The 17231-nt window shown below is 38.4% G+C and overlaps 3 protein-coding genes across 3 annotated transcripts; 1 reads left to right on the forward strand and 2 right to left on the reverse strand.

The window, feature by feature from the left end:
- Positions 1-884: 884 nt before the first annotated feature.
- Positions 885-2727, reverse strand: LOC144628039 (histamine H2 receptor-like). The gene has a single exon (XM_078486092.1). It carries the CDS (start codon positions 2551-2553, stop codon positions 1561-1563), a length of 993 nt encoding a protein of 330 aa, XP_078342218.1. The 5' UTR covers positions 2554-2727; the 3' UTR covers positions 885-1560.
- A 2122-nt stretch (positions 2728-4849) lies between these two features.
- On the reverse strand, positions 4850-8350 carry LOC144628250 (EF-hand calcium-binding domain-containing protein 9-like). Its single transcript, XM_078486319.1, has 3 exons — positions 8214-8350; positions 5484-5878; positions 4850-5043 (listed from the first exon to the last, which is right to left on the reverse strand). Exons 1-3 carry the CDS (start codon positions 8275-8277, stop codon positions 4903-4905), a joined length of 600 nt encoding a protein of 199 aa, XP_078342445.1. The 5' UTR covers positions 8278-8350; the 3' UTR covers positions 4850-4902.
- Positions 8351-11222: 2872 nt separating this feature from the next.
- LOC144628952 (histamine H2 receptor-like) lies at positions 11223-14610 on the forward strand. Its single transcript, XM_078487075.1, has 2 exons — positions 11223-11305; positions 13152-14610. The coding sequence occupies exon 2, from the start codon at positions 13168-13170 to the stop codon at positions 14203-14205; it is 1038 nt and encodes a 345-aa protein (XP_078343201.1). The 5' UTR covers positions 11223-11305; positions 13152-13167; the 3' UTR covers positions 14206-14610.
- Positions 14611-17231: the final 2621 nt, after the last annotated feature.

A 17231-nucleotide genomic window follows, 5' to 3' on the forward strand; every position in this document is an offset into this window, starting at 1 on the left:
ACGTCGTTAAGGTGCAAAGTCTCAATGTGATCGGCACTTTATTGAAAAGTGGTAATAAAAGAACGGCAAAGCCAATATACATGCCCGGGGGGGGGGGGGGGGGGGACTCGGGACTTAAGCCATGATTTAATAAACAGAAAAGATCCCCATGGCCAAACTAAGCAAAAAATCTCGCTATAACAGTCTCAAATTCTACGCAGTTTATTTATGAACCAACAAAATGCCGAGAAAATGTTAAGATAATAAGATAAGCTCGTCTTTGTTCATGAATCTCGTCGATAGAATTATTTTGAGCAAAATAATTTAGCTTTAATTTTAACACCCTAAAATACCTTGCAGAATCTTACTACCTAAATAAATTCTGCGTAAAATACTTAGAATTCAAAAACGGCTAACTACTACCCCGAAAAAATCCTTCTTTCCTTCAAGTTATTTTAATCGCGAGTATCCCCCCCCCCTGACCCCCCAATGCAAGTTTTCTGAAGTTATGGAAATTTCGCTACAAATTTTAATTAAGCAATTGTGACTGAAAAATCAAAAGGATTATATGCGTTTAGTAGCTAGTATGGAAAACTATAAAAGTTACTAAATAACTGCCGTAGGTTGAACAAAATAAATGTAATCCTTTGATGTGATCAACTTATTAAGCCGGCCGCTGAACGTGAAACTGACATGAGAAAGAAAATATATTCTTTAGCACTCTGAATACAACTCAATTTCGAGAGTAATTTGCTTTTCTTGTAGTATTCGTATTTATTCAGTCGCTTTTGATTGCGCGGTTTGCGTTTGTTTTTTCAAGGTTTACTTCATAGTTACCTTGTTGGACAAGCTAATCCGCCTCCACCGCACCAATGAACATGAGCATACAATACACGGCAAAAAAATTTCCATTTAATCACTTGCTTGTTTATTTTGTAAACTAAAAATTTTCAATTACTTTTTTCTTCTGTTGAACATTTAACTACAACAATTACTTCACTCGATCGAGCTAGTGCTCAAATGGTGAAAATATAACTACTCCTAACCAACACAAATACGATGGGTACTGTTACACGTCTTAAACGAACGAAAGGTACCACCTCAAAGAAAGACTAATATTAAAAAGTACAAGTTGTTCAAACACAGACGTTAATCGTTTCCTATTTTCCTACAAGCAATTTTCTTGTGTTTATTGATTTGCAAGTCAGTGGACACGCTAAGCCGATCTAGATTATATGATTGAACTTTAAGTTCTATAAAAGTTGATTAATTTTTGTCTTAATTGTTCGTCGGTCAGAGTCATATCTACAAATCCATTTCGAACTTCAAAACAAGGCAAAGGATAATTCTTCACCAAACAAAGGATTTTTGACGAATAAATGCGAATGGCATACATAATACAGTGTTTGCAATCGCCGCGCTACCCAAGCTATACTCGGCACCATTAGCCTATTTACAAGTGTTGTTTTGAACCGTGCTATTTTCAGGCTTAGCTTTCTTGATATAATTTTAAGGTTTACAGCCGGCTTAAGAGTATAATAAAGATCTTGTAAAGCTTGACTGTGTTTCTTTTCATTTGTGTCAGACCATCGATTCCATTGTAAGTTGATCACCTCGCTCATACTTCTTGAGACACCGTGACGGAATCATCAAGTGCAATTCACGACGGAAATCTTGTTTCAAGAACGTGTAAAGCATAGGATTGATGAACGAAGTGGAAAATCGCAAAAAGTCGAACACCAAAAGCCAAACAGAGGGAATAGCGTAGAAAACGTCCCTGCTGAGGTAATCCTGCAGGAGACCTATGTACCAAGTAGACCAGCAACAAGTGAATATGCCGAGCATCAGAGCGAAGATAGTTATGGCGCGTTTTTCAGCCACTAGATGCTTTCCACTGCCACGGGATTCTTGAATATTGTTCAGTTTTCTGATTTGCTTCGCTTGGTGACGAATAACTTTAAACATTCGCGCGTAAAAGAACAGCATTAGGACTAAAGGAACCAGCAAACACACAACAATACCAACGATGTTGTAGATAAGACCCCAGCGTAACTTGGTGGGATTTCTGGAAGTGAAATGATCAAATTCCTGCCACGCCAGCTGTATCAGCGCCATGAATAACGAAAAGAACCACACTGAAGTTATAAGGAGTACAATTCTCCTTTTGGTTACAATGAGCATGTATCTGAACGGATAGATGACAGACACGTACCTTTCGCCGGTGATTATCAGAATATGAAATATAGTTGACACGGCAATGAACCTGTACACAGCAGCAGACGTTATACACAGTCCAGAGAAACTCTTGTACCCGACCAGTGCATTGCAAGCAGTGTTCATAGGGATACCTAGAAGCCCCATCATCAGATCAGACACGCTCAAGCTAACGAGAAGCAAGTTGGTTTTCGTCCTTAATGGCCGTCTTTTTACGAACAGTACAAGCACCAGTAAGTTTATGGCGATAATCAAAATGCTAAGACTGATTAAGCACGAGTCGTAGTTGACGTCAAAGTAGCCATTGGGTGGTAAGACAGCCTTGCCGTTTTTCTCTGGTGTTGAGTTGTTCGACTTCATGATCGTTCAGTGTTCTTGCTTACGAATGGCGTTAAAATCTTATCGATAAAACTGTTAGATACTGTTCGTCATAACAAGCGCTTTCCTTGCAGTTATTAATTTGACTCGACCAATGACCTAGCAGTACGGAGGTGTAGCCACTTATGTAAACAATCGCTTTTATAATCGAAGTTAATAAAGACTAATATTCTCTCGGGAATTGCTAAAGTGCTAACACAAATAGTACTTGATTACGATCGAGCTATGAATCGGGTAAGTTCTAATTAATTCAGTTTTCAATGCCCAGCCAGGTTTTCAGCTTTTGAAAAGTTAATGGCTTAAACGGAAATGTGTCTGTTTCAGTGTTAAAAGCTTATATTGTATGTGATTGCACCTTTCTTAGCTGAGTGATGGGCTTAGAAATCTGCCTGTTCAAGTCTACTTAATTTCCTTACAAAACAATAGCGATGTGGCACAACATTTCATAGCCTTACATTTCCATTATCTTATCGCTCTTGAAAAGCCACTTCGTTTTGCTGGACCCTTTCTGATCGCAATAATATACTCTCTTGCCCACAGGTTTAATTTTTTTTATCGATTATTTAGTTCAATCTTGGCCAGTTTCTTTTCTGACAATTAAAAAAAACCCAGAATCTCAAGACGGTGATTTAGTTCGACAACCGCTTTTTTGTTTCAACCTCAAACATTAGCAAAAACAATATTTAGAAATACAAGGCCGGGTTTTTTGAACGAACATAATATAAATCAAACTGCAATAAAATTAAATAAGTGCGACAAAAAAGGCAAATTTTAAATTACTAAATTTTAATTTTTTGTCACAATTTATGACCACTTGCAGAAAGGCGATTTTGTTGAAAAGTGAAACATTTTTTAATGCAAATTATTTTTTCTGATAATCACTTTTCGCCTCAGCGCAAATTACAGATGCCTTCTAGTACTGATCGCGCCTGTTAGGTATTTAACGATTGCACTGCACGAAATGTCATGAAACTATGTCGCTTTTTAAAGCGTTAAAAAAAAACCCTAAGCAGAAGAATCTTTTACCAAAAGGGTAAATAAAGTGTTTTTCTTGTACTTCGGTGCCATCAACGATTGTTCGCAGTAACTTTGTAGACAAAAGCGGTGATAGAATGAGTCAAATAAGACAAAAGTATTGAATTCAAGCACTGCAGCTGTTCGGGCCAGGGATCTGACCTAACCTAAATGTATAGATGCTTCTAATTCGTGGTTTCATTTGTGCAAGGTTTCTTACCAGTTTTATGTGAAAATTAGATTTATTACTTCTGTTATTTTTGCGCGTTCTTTTAAGGAGTTAGGTCATGGACAACACATCCTGAAAAATTGACAATATTTTCCAAGATTGTCATTCGTAATCGTCGTAATCCATTTTAATCCTCGTCAGTTGAAATCCTCCCTGTTTATTTTCGGGTTTTTAGTACTCTGTTGATATTTTTCTACGTTAGAAAACTAATAAGATTTTTTCAATTTAAGTGAAATCAGAAAAATAACTTAAAATACAGTGGCATGGTTCCTTTTAACCATGCTCAGAACGCTTCTAGTTTCGCCTGTAGAACAGGCGAGTTTAGCAGGTCAGAGCGTACACGAGCAATACACGAGCTATTCACGAGCGCAGAGCGCGGAAGGGACCTACACGAACTGTAATTGATGTTTAAGGCCTGGTTTCATAGTACCGGGAGATTGATCAGTCTAAGCACTAGGATCATCGAAGCATGCGAATAAAAATCCTTCTGAAAGATAATGTCTCTAAATTTGTCGCCATAAAATAATTTTTGTAATTAGTTCTTATAGTTACAGTCAATTTATAAATGGATGTGTGACTGGAGTTGGGAAAACATACCTGCAAATTAAACAGCTCTAAACAGCCAAGCACGCTACACTTTAGCCTGCGTAGCTGGCGGGATTCACGATCGAGTGCGCGTGAAAAAAGAGAGAAGGAACCGCGGAGCCGCGAGTGATCGCCGCTCACGCATCGCGGCTTCGCCCGCTTAAAGCACGCGCATCGGAGCACATACTCGCACTCGGTCGCGAATCCCGCCAGCTACGCAGGCTAGCTACACTTCCCCTGCGCGGGCCGGAGCCCCCTCTATCCAAGGGCAGCCAAACTTTAACTGACATCATGGCAGCTTACCTCAACCTGGTATTCACTTATCAATTGGATTGGTTTAGGTGATCGATGTATATCGTTATGTTTCAGAACGCTATATCATAAAGGGACAAATTTTGGGTGCGAATTGTACTACAATGATGGTCATTAAAATGATCAAAACTACAGACGCCTGATCAGCTGGCTTTTAATAAAGACGACAAAGAGTGATCACCACTTTTTTACTACATTATACAACAGGATCTACAAAGTCTTCCAACAGACTCGAATAAAACATTCGATTTATTTTCTTTGCTGGATTCAATCTCAGACTGTCGGTCAATGCATGCCATCGCAAACATTTTAAACTCTGAGTAGTCGAGCTCCTGAAAGCAAAAATATCAATTAAAATGTTTGAAAAATGTTGAATGAAACGGGAATAGAGGAGAACAATCTACTGGCCACCCTTAGGCAACAACATGGAAAATAAACATAATTGAGCTCGAGAGCGTTGAGTTGTGAGTGCAAGGAAGATTGAGACTCGACTGTTTACATCCCTCTATTTTCTCGTATTTTTATTCGATCGTTTTAAAAACGCGGCGAGAGAGCTGGACGAACACGCAAATGTGACCCAGGAGCGCGACGGGGCGGGGAACTGAGAGCAAGAAAAATAGAGAGGCTGTAACCATCTTTGGAAAAAAGTGATTCCTCATTTCTCCAGAAAAGGAAAATTTCCATTAGTTGAAAGGCGACAAAAGTGTCATCACTGTGACAACGGCCTATTATGAGTGTTTCCTGGCTCAGAATAAAAGAGTTATGTTCAAACCTGGTCACCAGAAACGTCAAATTCCCTGAAGATTGTTTGAATGGCTTCTCCTTGCAAGTTGAATAGAAACCCAAATGTTTCAAACTCATAAGCGGAAATATTTCCACTACTGTCTTCATCCAGAAGGTCAAATACGGCGCGCGAATGGCGATAGATGAAATTTTTTTCCGCTTTATCTTGAACAGCGATAAGAATACAGATGAGAAGATAGAATTCATCAAAGTCCATGGCCCCTGATCCATCCACATCTAACATGTCGAACACTTTGTAGATTTGATTTGTGTTCAGGTCAGTAGCTGTCTTCATGAACGCCCAGAACTGAACATCGTTAAGAGCCATTTCATCGTGAACATCAATAAGGCGAAACAACTCCAAAATGATACGAACGTTTCTGCCTATATAAAGATAATAGGGATCAAATTAAAAACTTCAACCAGAAATGGTTTAACGGTAACAATGGAAGAACATCTCAAAGTCAGGGGGAGGGGGGGGGGGAACGGTAACAATGCAAGAACATCTCAAAGTCAGGGGGAGGCGGGGGGGGAGTCCCAAATACTTACCCCTTTGACAGAAAAGGTAACTTTTTATATGCCTTCCATGGAAAATGAAAGAGAAGGCGAGCGAGATAAATATTTCATCGTTAACATTCACCGCTCAATGTCCTCTAAGTTTGTCTTTATCATAAGAAATCAAGAGAAACTATGTTGGTTGACAAAGAAGATACGAAATAATCGCGGAGCTGAACGTAATATTCCTTCTGAAAGTCATTCTTCATATATTACAGTATGACTACTCCAACCAAGGCCACCCAAGCAAATCCCACAAATTGAACAATAGTGTTTGTATTTAAAATAATAAAAATGATCACAAATTTATTGCTCGATAGCAGCAGCTGGTCTAGATCCACTGTGAGAAATCAATTGTTAACATACAAGGCTCATCCCACTTGCCCAGATTTTTTCAGATGGCCTTGGTTGGAGTAGTCGCGCAGTAATAATGTAACATCGGTTCTGCTGAATACGTTGAGCTTAATTTTCTGTCGAAGATCTGTTTTCACTTGCTGTCGGTTTTCGGAGTTTTCGAACTCAACTTTTTCTGTTTTGTAGTCGATTTATTACGTGCTCGGCGGCCCCCGGGACGCGTTGGGGCCGGGAGGGCGAGGCGGGAGGCCGCACGGAGGCCGGCCAGCCGGCGGACGGACACACCACTGATGTTCAATCAGTGACGAAAGGCGATTGAAATGACAGGAGAGGGGGGCCGCTACGGGAGAGTCGTAGAAAGTGCCCGGCCGCACGGGAGTCCGCGAGGAAGAGTTGGGAGCGGGCAGAGGGACCGGGAGCGCCTTACGAGAGTGTCCGTTAAGAGAGCTTCGACTGTACTTGGTTGCCATGGTAACGCCTCTTAAAGCAACATACAAAAATTCTAGGTGCAGTAGATTATATTTTACAATCTGTCACTTTTGAGCTTATCATCAAAATAAATAACAAGACTTGCGTTTACTTGTTTCGGGTGCCCAATGTTTTCACTTGTGTGGAAATTTGTCTTCGAACAAAGTAACGAAGTTTCGCAGGTCAACGCAAGGGCGCACAAGTCCTTTCTTATGTCGTAAGTCGGCATACGTTGAAAACTTGCGTCTCTTTGTCATTACGTAAAAATTGCGACTACCTTTTTTACGCGCGACCCATGTGAAAAGAATATTATAGTTATGCAACGTTTTCGAGTGGTATTTTGTTTTTTTTTTTTTTTTTTTTTTTTAAAATTTTTGGGTTTTTTTTTTTTTTTTTTTTTTTTAAAAATTTTTTTTTAACGCCGGGGTTTTTTTTTTTTTTTAAGAGGGTACGACGCGCGTGCCTGAATTTGTCTCAACGTTCGGCGTCTAAAGTAATATAAGTGTGAACGCAAGTTTATACCGTAAAAACGGTATTAAGTTCCCCTTCAATTTTTTATTAAACCTTCTTTATTAAAGGTCTATGGCTTAACCACCTGCTCAAAAGGCTAGCCGCCAATGAAAGACATTTTAGTCCAATTGACTGCGCGCGCGAAAAGTAATTCATGTGGCGCGCGCTCAGGCTGACTTTCCGCGTCACAATCGAATAATGCCACTCTGGTGACTCTCTTAACTAGAAATGATACAGAAAGAAAGTCATAAAGTTCCCTGCTGGTAATACTGGACGCTGTCACGTTAGTTTTCATTACAGTCAACACTTGATAATCCACGATATCTGTTAACTGATTTTATGGTGAACATATCCGCCAGTGTAGAATCGAAAAAATTTCTTCTCCTCGGGAAAAAAAGAACTATCTTTATAAAGGCATTCCCTAAGTAATTGTTGTTTTATTTTGTGATGGAAGACACCGTTAGTCGCTCTATCGTCTCCTAATAACATAACGGAAATATCATAGTGCCTCAGGGAATTTTTAAAGGGTATTAAGGAAAAAAACGTCGAATTGTCTATCAAATTACTGACTTACCATCTGGAAGGCTGTAGCATTCTCCGTCAACAGTAAGCTTATTAAGTTCGTATCTTTTTTTTTATCTTCATTAAGGGAAAAGCATATTCCAGTACCAAGATATGCTATTACATGAATCTGTAAAAACCCCTATACCCATTCCACTCTTCGTTCAAGTTAATTTCTGTTGCGATGTCTTCGCGAGTTCCGCTTGATAAACACCGAGCTCTTGCAGTCAATGTAAAGCTTAACATATCATAATGTATTAGTAAAACCAACCTGTAAGCAAGCAGTATGTCCTGTCCAAATGCATGTATTTTAGAATTTGAGAACGGATCTTCATATTTGTTCCATGCTATGTACTTTTTGTGAAGTTCTGGGTAGGGTGAGAAGCAAGGCTATTTGATAAAGCAGTGAGCTGCACAGCGGTTTCCGACCCTCAACCTTGTCGTGGTGTAAGTCAACCTCATTTGCCGTCATGACCAACAACCAGAGAAAGAGGATCAATTTATTTCGAAATAGTAGATTTCTCGTCTTAAAGTGGGTATATACTTGGTCGCTTCAGGCTCGCAAATGAACGAATCTTGTAAAAGTAAGAGCTTTTTCTTTTTCTCCGCGGGGCGGTGGTAAGTCGACGAAGTTTATATACGGGAAGGCTCTGCCCGAGGTCCAATCCTTTACCCTTTTATTCACCATTTTTGACAGTAAAAGCAACCCTTTCGTTCCATGGAGAATGGTAGCCCTTTTCACATATCAACTGCATTCCTTTTCTAAACTGAGTTTTCACCTGAGTACTTTAGTGTGTCTATTTGAGATATTATGAAAAGCTCTTGTAAATACCTAAATGAGAGCTTTCCCTGCCCTTTTCTATTCTCAGTCAGCTCGTTAAATCCCTACTCTTGTATATACCTCCATTCGGAAAAGGTTCTCTCAGGCGGACAAACCCATATACGTAGTTTACTACAACAAGTACCACCCCTTCCCCCCGCGGGGAAATCAGCGACAATTAGTTCTTTATCAACTCCAGTGAATGTTCCAAATTCATATTAACCCACGTCATGTTCGTATGTCCACAGACTATCTCTACAAAGTATTCACCCATAATGAATATACATATATATTTCTATTTTTTTTACAGTGTTGTAGGATATCATTTGTAGATTTAGGTTTAAGGTCACGATTAACGCAGATTTGACGTCGCGGCGGTTTCCGTAATCCTTCGCCTTTTCAGGATTTTTACTCTAATCTTCAAGTATTCACCGGCAACTATCATTTTATGAAAAGGGAGTTTATCGATTAAGGGAGTGCAACTTGGCCGCGCTCTGGCTCGCGACATACGAAATATGTAAACAACTTTCGTCATCAAACATAAAAGAAGACTTGTACAGTCTTGTGTCGTGAATTTTTATTCAATTTGGAAATATCAATTTTTTCACTTTAAACACACAGGTTTCAGCGTGAAGTCGGTTGGACTTCTTTTTCTCCATTTTAGCCGACAGGGCTATGTTGTATAATTTTTTTAGTTTTATTAAAAAGGGGAGCCGGATAAATAATTTTAATTTGACAGCGGGTTTTACCGAATCAGTGGAGATAATTGACATGATAATATGCCAGAATATGTAAACTACTGTTGGTCTTGTTGTTGTAAGTATGTCTTCGTAAAAAAATAAAACAAAATCGTTTATAACAGGAATTGAAATTCTTTGGTATTTCCATGCTCTGTTTTAAAATATTTTGTAATAAATATTTTTTAAAATGTTTGAAGCCTTTGTTCAAATGGCGAGAAATTCGGCTCAGTTCGACAAAGCTGTTTTTTTTTTATGAAGGAAACAATGGAATACGTACATAACATGAACAAAAAAGAATACTGCATATACTCTCGAGTCAGTGACTGCGGTATATTTCAAAACTACCAACACAAATGATTAATTTTAGCAACCTAATCGAAATTAATCTGGATTTATTCGATTTAAGCTGATTTAAGTCTAAAATACTAAAGTTCATGCGATAATTTTAAGAAACGTCGCTGAATAATCCAAACATTTCGCGGACAATTACTATTTTGAAGACAACTCTGCAAGTAATTTTATTTGCCATTGTTTTAATGTTGCCAGTTTTTGTTCGTATGCATCTGTTTGCACATGCAATTAACGTGGCTGTAATTCCTAGCAAAAATATATATGACTATTATGCGCTCTTTACAGCAAAAAAAAAAAAAAACCTAAATCGCTTTATAAATTGTTCGGCAATTCACCCTCAATTTTGTGTACTGGTGAAGTGTTTGACTTCAGTAAATAATAAAGATGGTAGATTTTAAGCTCGGTGATAAATAGTGAAGAAATTATTCTACATGACACGAGCGTGGGACAAAGAAAAAATCTGAGTCCCCGACGAGAATCGAACCCATGGCCTCCCAGATACCGGTTGGGCGCTCTAACCAACTGAGCTACGTGAGACTCGCTGTGAACTAGGCCATTTACTAGGTTGATAAGTGACACGCGTCCTGCATACTGCTAGGATCAGCAATGTCGAAATCATCAATGTGTAGTAAATAATAAAGATGGTAATAAAGTAAAATAATAAAGATCCATGAGGTGATTTTCAAAAACTTCACTGAACATTTCAAACATTTTCGCGGCCAATTACTATTTCGAACATTTCTGGAAGTAATTTTATTTGCCTTTGTTGAAAAACTGCCACTTTTTGTTCGACTGCACCTGTTTGTGCATACAATTAACGTGGCTGTAATTCCTAGTTAAAGTACGATAAACCATTCTGCGCTCTTAAAGCAAGAAAAAATATTTCAATCTCTTTATCAACTGTTATCAATTTTAAAATCTGTAGTTTGTGTACTGGTGAAGCATTTGACTTCACTTCAACTTGATTTTCCTCATCCTGTTTATTTTGTATGTTTCTTTGTTCCGCGACTAACGAGTTTATTGAGCTCATTATTCGCTTTGCTCATTTTCATGGCTTTTTTGAATTTAATTGTCTCTTATTGTAGAGATTTGAAACAGCTATCTTAACAGAAACTAGAGCAGAAAAACAAAATCGTGATCAGTTTCTGTTCTACAGTGTTATTATTTATAATGCGCCAAAGTTTTTAAAATCAATTTGTATCGCGAATAAAATTTATCCTATCCTCAATCCTCACTTCCATCGGCAAAAGCTTGTAATTATTTCAAGACGTTCTTGTTTCTGATTGGCTATCGGTCATCCTGTAAGGCTATTACTACAACAACAACACTTAAAGGTGTTCATATTTTTCGACTTGAGCTCAGACAACGTCGAACGTAAAACAAAAAAGCTGAATTGAGATTAAGAAGCTAGTCCGCAAATTTCCTTCACAAACGTAGCAGCTAGTGTCCAAGGTTTGTCAATCAAAGTTCAACATCTTTTTTATCGTTTATTTTAGATTTGTCCATATATTATTTATCCTCAGTGACGTTTAAGGCGGCCTTTTCAACGCCACTTGTACTTTTTTTCTAGTGTGTCTCAAATACGCCTTTTCTTAAGTGAATTTGAGTTCTATTTCAGTGTTCTTATGTTTATTTCCGTGTCTTATATAACACTTTATCCAAGGCTTTTTATTTTTTAGTGAATGCATTTCGTTTTCGTATTAGTTCCAGGGGTGTATACGTAGCTTTAATTGTCAGAACTCATTTATTTTACTTAGTTACACGTGTTGTGACTAACAGCTTACAAATTATTGTTCAATACACTCTTTTAAGTTAAAAAAAACCGTCAATTTTGGTGTGGAGGGTGAATCTTCCTGTGTTGCACGACTGAGAATATAAACATGTTTATAAAATATTCTTCCTTTTTCCTGTTTTGAAATAATGTAACACTGCAGTCGTCAATCTATCTGAGTTGTCAAGTGATGCCGACATTGTTGGTTCCGGCTTGGAACTGAACAAAGGGCGATTCGCAAAGTACATGTCATTTTCACAACAAATTTCAGCCCTGAGTGTAATTAACATACCATCAATTAGCCTTTTTTCAGTATAAAACACGAATGCCTTTTGCGTGAATATTCGATTTTATTTTCACTGTAATCTGCGCGTGGGAAGGCATTTGCCATCTTTTGTTATTTCCTTCTGATTTGTTCTGACTCTCTTTCCATCAGACAGATGTCATTTTCATTTAGATTTTACATTTCTTGTATGCTTTGGATCAAATAGTTTATTATCAATTCATAATATAGCGTCATTAGCCTGAGATTCTCGGTGGCCTAACCGTCAGGATCGGGAGATTCAGAGTCCTGTACGGTGTCACTGTGTTGTGCTCTTGCTCAAGACGCCGTCTTTACCCTCACACTGCCTCTCTACACCCAGAAAAAAGCGATATCTGCGAACTGTTAGGAAAATATGATGAAATGTTTGGGGAGATGGGGGGTGGGGGTGGAAGCTCACCAGCGATGGACTGGCATCATATCCAGAGTGGGTAGTCGGAGTTGTAATACGTGGATAGCTTCATGCTACAAAAACTGCAAATAAACGCCGCTCTGTTAAGCACAGTAAGAGCTCGAATTCAAAGTGGTTACCTTCTTTCACGTACGTGTTACAATATATTTCAAATAGATCGAACGATTTTAAGATTACCTAGGAACTCATTTTACAAAAAGCACCTTTATTGGCAACAAAAATTATAAGTGATCAAGTATAGGACGCAAACGTAAATGTAAGAAAAATGGAACTTGTTTTAGTCGAGAACTAACAGATTTGCGGCTGTCATTTAACAGGAGTACGAGAAAACTAAGTCCAAAGTCTTGAAATGCCGTTGTATTGTTTCCTGTTTCGTTGAGGGCGTTTTTAGGGGACGTTTGTGTTAACTAACACAGTTAACTCGATCTTTTCGGATTTTCTAGCTGAAAATGAAAACGCAGAACGTTTGGGGAGCAAAATCTTATAACCCCGTCCCGAATTTGCAAGCTGCTGTTAATTTTTCGAAAATCGTAGCTGGCGTTCCCCGTACCTTAAACAACAATTTTACCTCTCCGAAAACAACAGGTGTATATTTCCCATAAAATTATAATGTTGAGGTGACATTCGCTAAAGAAAATCTGAGGGGATAACGGGCTTTCCAAACAGATATTCTTCGAATTACATGATATTCTTCTTGAAATGCCCGAGTATGTCGCGCATGTTGATTAAAACCGCACCCTTATGTTGTACTTGTTCTGTTCTAACATGATGTTTTCTTTTTCTTCCCTAGCAGGAGCGACGACCAAGAAATGACAACGAATTCTTCTCATTTCCTCAACAGCTCCAATAACGAGCCACATGATCGGCTCAGAAACTTCTTCGAGCCTGATTATGATGGCGGTTTAATAGTTCTGTGTATCGCTGTTATTTGTGTGAATATGTTGGTACTGGTGCTGTACAGAAAAAGAAGACAATTACGAACAAAAACAAATACTTTGCTTGTAAGTTTGGCTACATCAGATCTTCTTATGGGACTGTGTGGAATACCGCTTTATATCGCATGTAACGCCATTCTCAACGAAAATATCTGTATCGCACAAGCGGTGGTATTTCGTTTTATTGCGGTGTCGACAATGTTCCACATCCTTGCCATCACAGGAGAAAGATATGTTTGCGTGTTACATCCCATGCGGTACATCAACATTGTCACGGGCAAGAGAATACTTCGAGTTATAGCATGCATCTGGACGATATCGCTTTTTGTTGCCCTCATTCAACTGTCTTGGGTTTTACCGTTCGGTTACTTCTCAAAGAACGCAACAAAATTCACTTCGTCCTTGGTTTATAATTGCGTCGGTTTGACGATCTGTTTTGCAATACCGTTTTTTAGCATGGTCGTTGTCTACAGCAAGATGTTTATCACAATTCGCAGACAAGTTCAGAAGATCAAACGACAAAGCGTGCGTCTTGATGCCGCAACATCCTCCATTAACATTCGTACGTCTCACAGGCAGCTGCGTGCTCTCTTGATTTTCAGTCTTATGCTCGGACTTTTCGCGGGATCTTGGGTCACGTGGTATATCAGCATATTTCAATTGTACATGAACGTTTCGTTTTTTTCTGAAGTGTCTATGGTGGTATTTGATTTTCTTAGAGTAGGTGTGTCACTCATTAATCCTTTGTTGTATACCTTCTTAAAGAATGATTTTAGAGAAGCCTTTATGTCATTTGTAAAGTGCAAAAGAACAAATCTAGAAGTTTCTGCCAGTCAAACCACCGGAATAACTTCACAGGGGAGACAACGTCACAGCATTTTTAACTTAAAAGAACGAAATCAGATGTTTTAGCTTAAAATACATAAAATAATTGAATTAAAAAAGAGCTGACGGTAAATACATTTAACTGAAAAAAAATTAAAAAATCCTTATTTGATCACGTTAATCAGTTGGCTTTAAGAATTTTAACACTCCCAAAGAATAAGGCATTCAAAGTCTCTAGTTCTTCTTCATAACTTGCGCGAGAGAGTAAACTGAAAAGGCTGGGGGGGGAGAGGCAGGCAGGTAGGGGAGTTTGTTCTGTTCATTTCCGGCGCGGACTATAAGTTTAGTTTAGCTTTTATGTCGTCGAGTTACCGTGGATCTGAAAACCATAAAAGCTGTTCCAAAGCTCTTTTAAAAGAATTGTTACCGTCACACCCCCCACCGCAAATTATGTTTGCACGCCAACCAAAACAAACTTACAACTCTTTGCTCTCGCGCTTCATCGACTTTCGTTTATTTTTGGTGTTTTGCATGTTAGCGTAGAGGTAACCAAAGCAAACTAGTGTACTATGTAAGAGTTTGTATAGATCTGAAACTTGATCGAAAAAATCGCTTTTCCTTCGAAAAGTTATAAATAATGCGAATAAAAGTGTTAAAAACTTCACACATTTCTGTGTTCTTATAGCTTCTAGAAAGTTTCGTTTTGTGGGAGTTTCGTCTCAACGGTCTACGTAAACGTACGCGTACTAAAGAATATATTTTTTCGCGGTTCAATGGAAATGGCAGGTTCTATTATTAAGTTTCAAATGTAACCCATTCTTCTCGAAATTTCTGGATTCTTTTTTTTTTTTGCAAAGGGTAAACAACCGTTACGCCTTTTCGTAATATTATCACGATCAGGAGCTGCTATCTGTTCTCTTGCAGTATTAAAATGTTTGGAATGGCGCTTGTTACTTGCTAATAATACAAATTTTTTGCAAGAGGTGGTCTTTTTCAATACAGTTGAACCTCTCTAATACGGACACCGAAGGGACGGAGCAAAGTGTCCGTATACTACTGGAGAAGTGTCCGTATTATAGAGATCACCACTATGACGTCACTTTGGACTCCATTGACAGCTTTATTAAATAACTCGAAATGTTTTAACGCAATCCTGCAGGTAAAAATTAGCACTTATAGCCTTGTTATATATATAGCACAAGTCAGAAAACGTCTAAGATGAATAAAGCGTTACGTCGTTGTTTTTGTAACCACAAATAAGAAATTGCATCACGAACACAGAATATCATCGCTTGGAGTGTCCGTAATAAAAGAGGTTAAGTTGATATTTATTTGTTCCCTGGGGCCGCGAATTAGTGTCCGTTGTCCGTACTACAGAGGGTCCATATTATAGAGGTTTTTTCTAAAGAAAATGTATGAGAATTTTGTTGGGACATTGGGGATCGTCCGTAATGGAGAGGTGGCCGTATTAAAGGGGTGTCCGTAGGGAGAGGTTTGACTGCAGTTAAGTCTAAACCCTAGGAATGGTAGAATTTCCCGTTCTTATATAACAGACCTATGGTAGGAAAAGCGTATCGTAAAATTCCGGTTATAAGCCCTGGGCTTATACAACTTCTTAAGTGGTTTTTAATAGATTATAAACGGGGGGGCTTATAGCGGGGGGGGGGGGGGGTTAATAAGCGGACGCTATAACCTAAGAATACTCACAAGAATATTCTTAGCCTAACATCGGTAGAAAATAAGAATATTCAGCCTGGGCCGGAAAAATACTATTCTTATAGAAAAAGAGTGTATAACCGGATGTATGTTTTTGTTTCCAGGTAGATGTGCTAGATGGGCCTATAACCGGGTTATAACCGTTATTTTACATTATTCTACTGGATTGATCTATATATAGCATAATTTGGTATTGGTGTAAAATGCAAAACGTATATGCGAAAAGGAGTCTGCTGATACAAGTGATGAAGCCTGAGAAACCCGTGACATAGTTTTGATTCTATCAAAGATCAAGATTACTTGTTTCCTTATATCAGTCTTATAAAGACACCCAGTGAGCGAGTGAGACGCCGACAGGACGGGAAACAAAGGCCACTTGCGCACTCCTGGGAGGTACTTCCCAATAGTACAATATACAGGCATCGCTCAATCAAGTACGCTTTTCAGGCTGAAGGGAAGGGGATTGGGAATGGGGATTTCACGAAATTTTGGAAAGTGTGGGGAGCAAATGTTATTAAGTTATTAAAAGCACCTTCTAAAAATCTCGAACACAGACACACCAAACGGTTGATTCATCCAAGTATGTTCAGGGGTTACTACAGTTAAAACTGTTGGTGTGAGAAATGAGTACCATTCTCCATTGAAGGTATATAAATGGGGTAGCTTTTCTGATAAAAATAATATATAAAAGGGTAAGGGTTAAGACCGCGAGGCGGAGCCTCTCGGCAAAACTTGAGAACTCTGAGGAAGGATTACGTACCTCCGCTTCCAATTTTTAGCCTCAAGTACACGAGACAAACAAAAAACAATATACAAATAAACTCTTGCATAATTATCCATCTGACTCTTTATTAAAATGAATCTGCTCGGCTACACTGTGATAATTACATGGCCTGAAAAACTCAAACAGTTAATTTGAAATTAAATTCACAACAGTAAGTGTCAAATTTTAAACACAATACCAGTGACTGTAACATTATCCTGCCTCTTTTCCCATAAATTTCATTGATGTCTCCAAACATCAGCTTTCCAGGTTTAAGTTTAATTTACCTCAAAAGCTTCATACAAGACATCAGTGGTGTTAATAATAATTCATTCAAGAAATACAATACCAAGCTGCTCAATTCTTGGCACCATAGACACTTGAAATAAAGTATTAAAGGCAGAGATGTAAATAATGAAATTTGACCAAAACGTTTATGCAGCCAGGCTGGAGTATCAGCAAATACATTGAATACCCTGTCAGAAACAACACCCCTTCCCTTATTTTTAGCAAAAGCAAAGTCTCTCTGTGGAGCTCTTAACATTAAATTAAGACTAACTCTTAGTGTTCAAGATCAAAATATTGAGTCTTGATCAAAAGATTACCATCCTTAGGCTAATCATGATAATAAGAG

Source organism: Oculina patagonica, chromosome 10 (assembly GCF_052425735.1).
Source record: "Oculina patagonica isolate OP01 chromosome 10, crgOcupat, whole genome shotgun sequence".
Classification (NCBI taxonomy): domain Eukaryota; kingdom Metazoa; phylum Cnidaria; class Anthozoa; order Scleractinia; family Oculinidae; genus Oculina; species Oculina patagonica.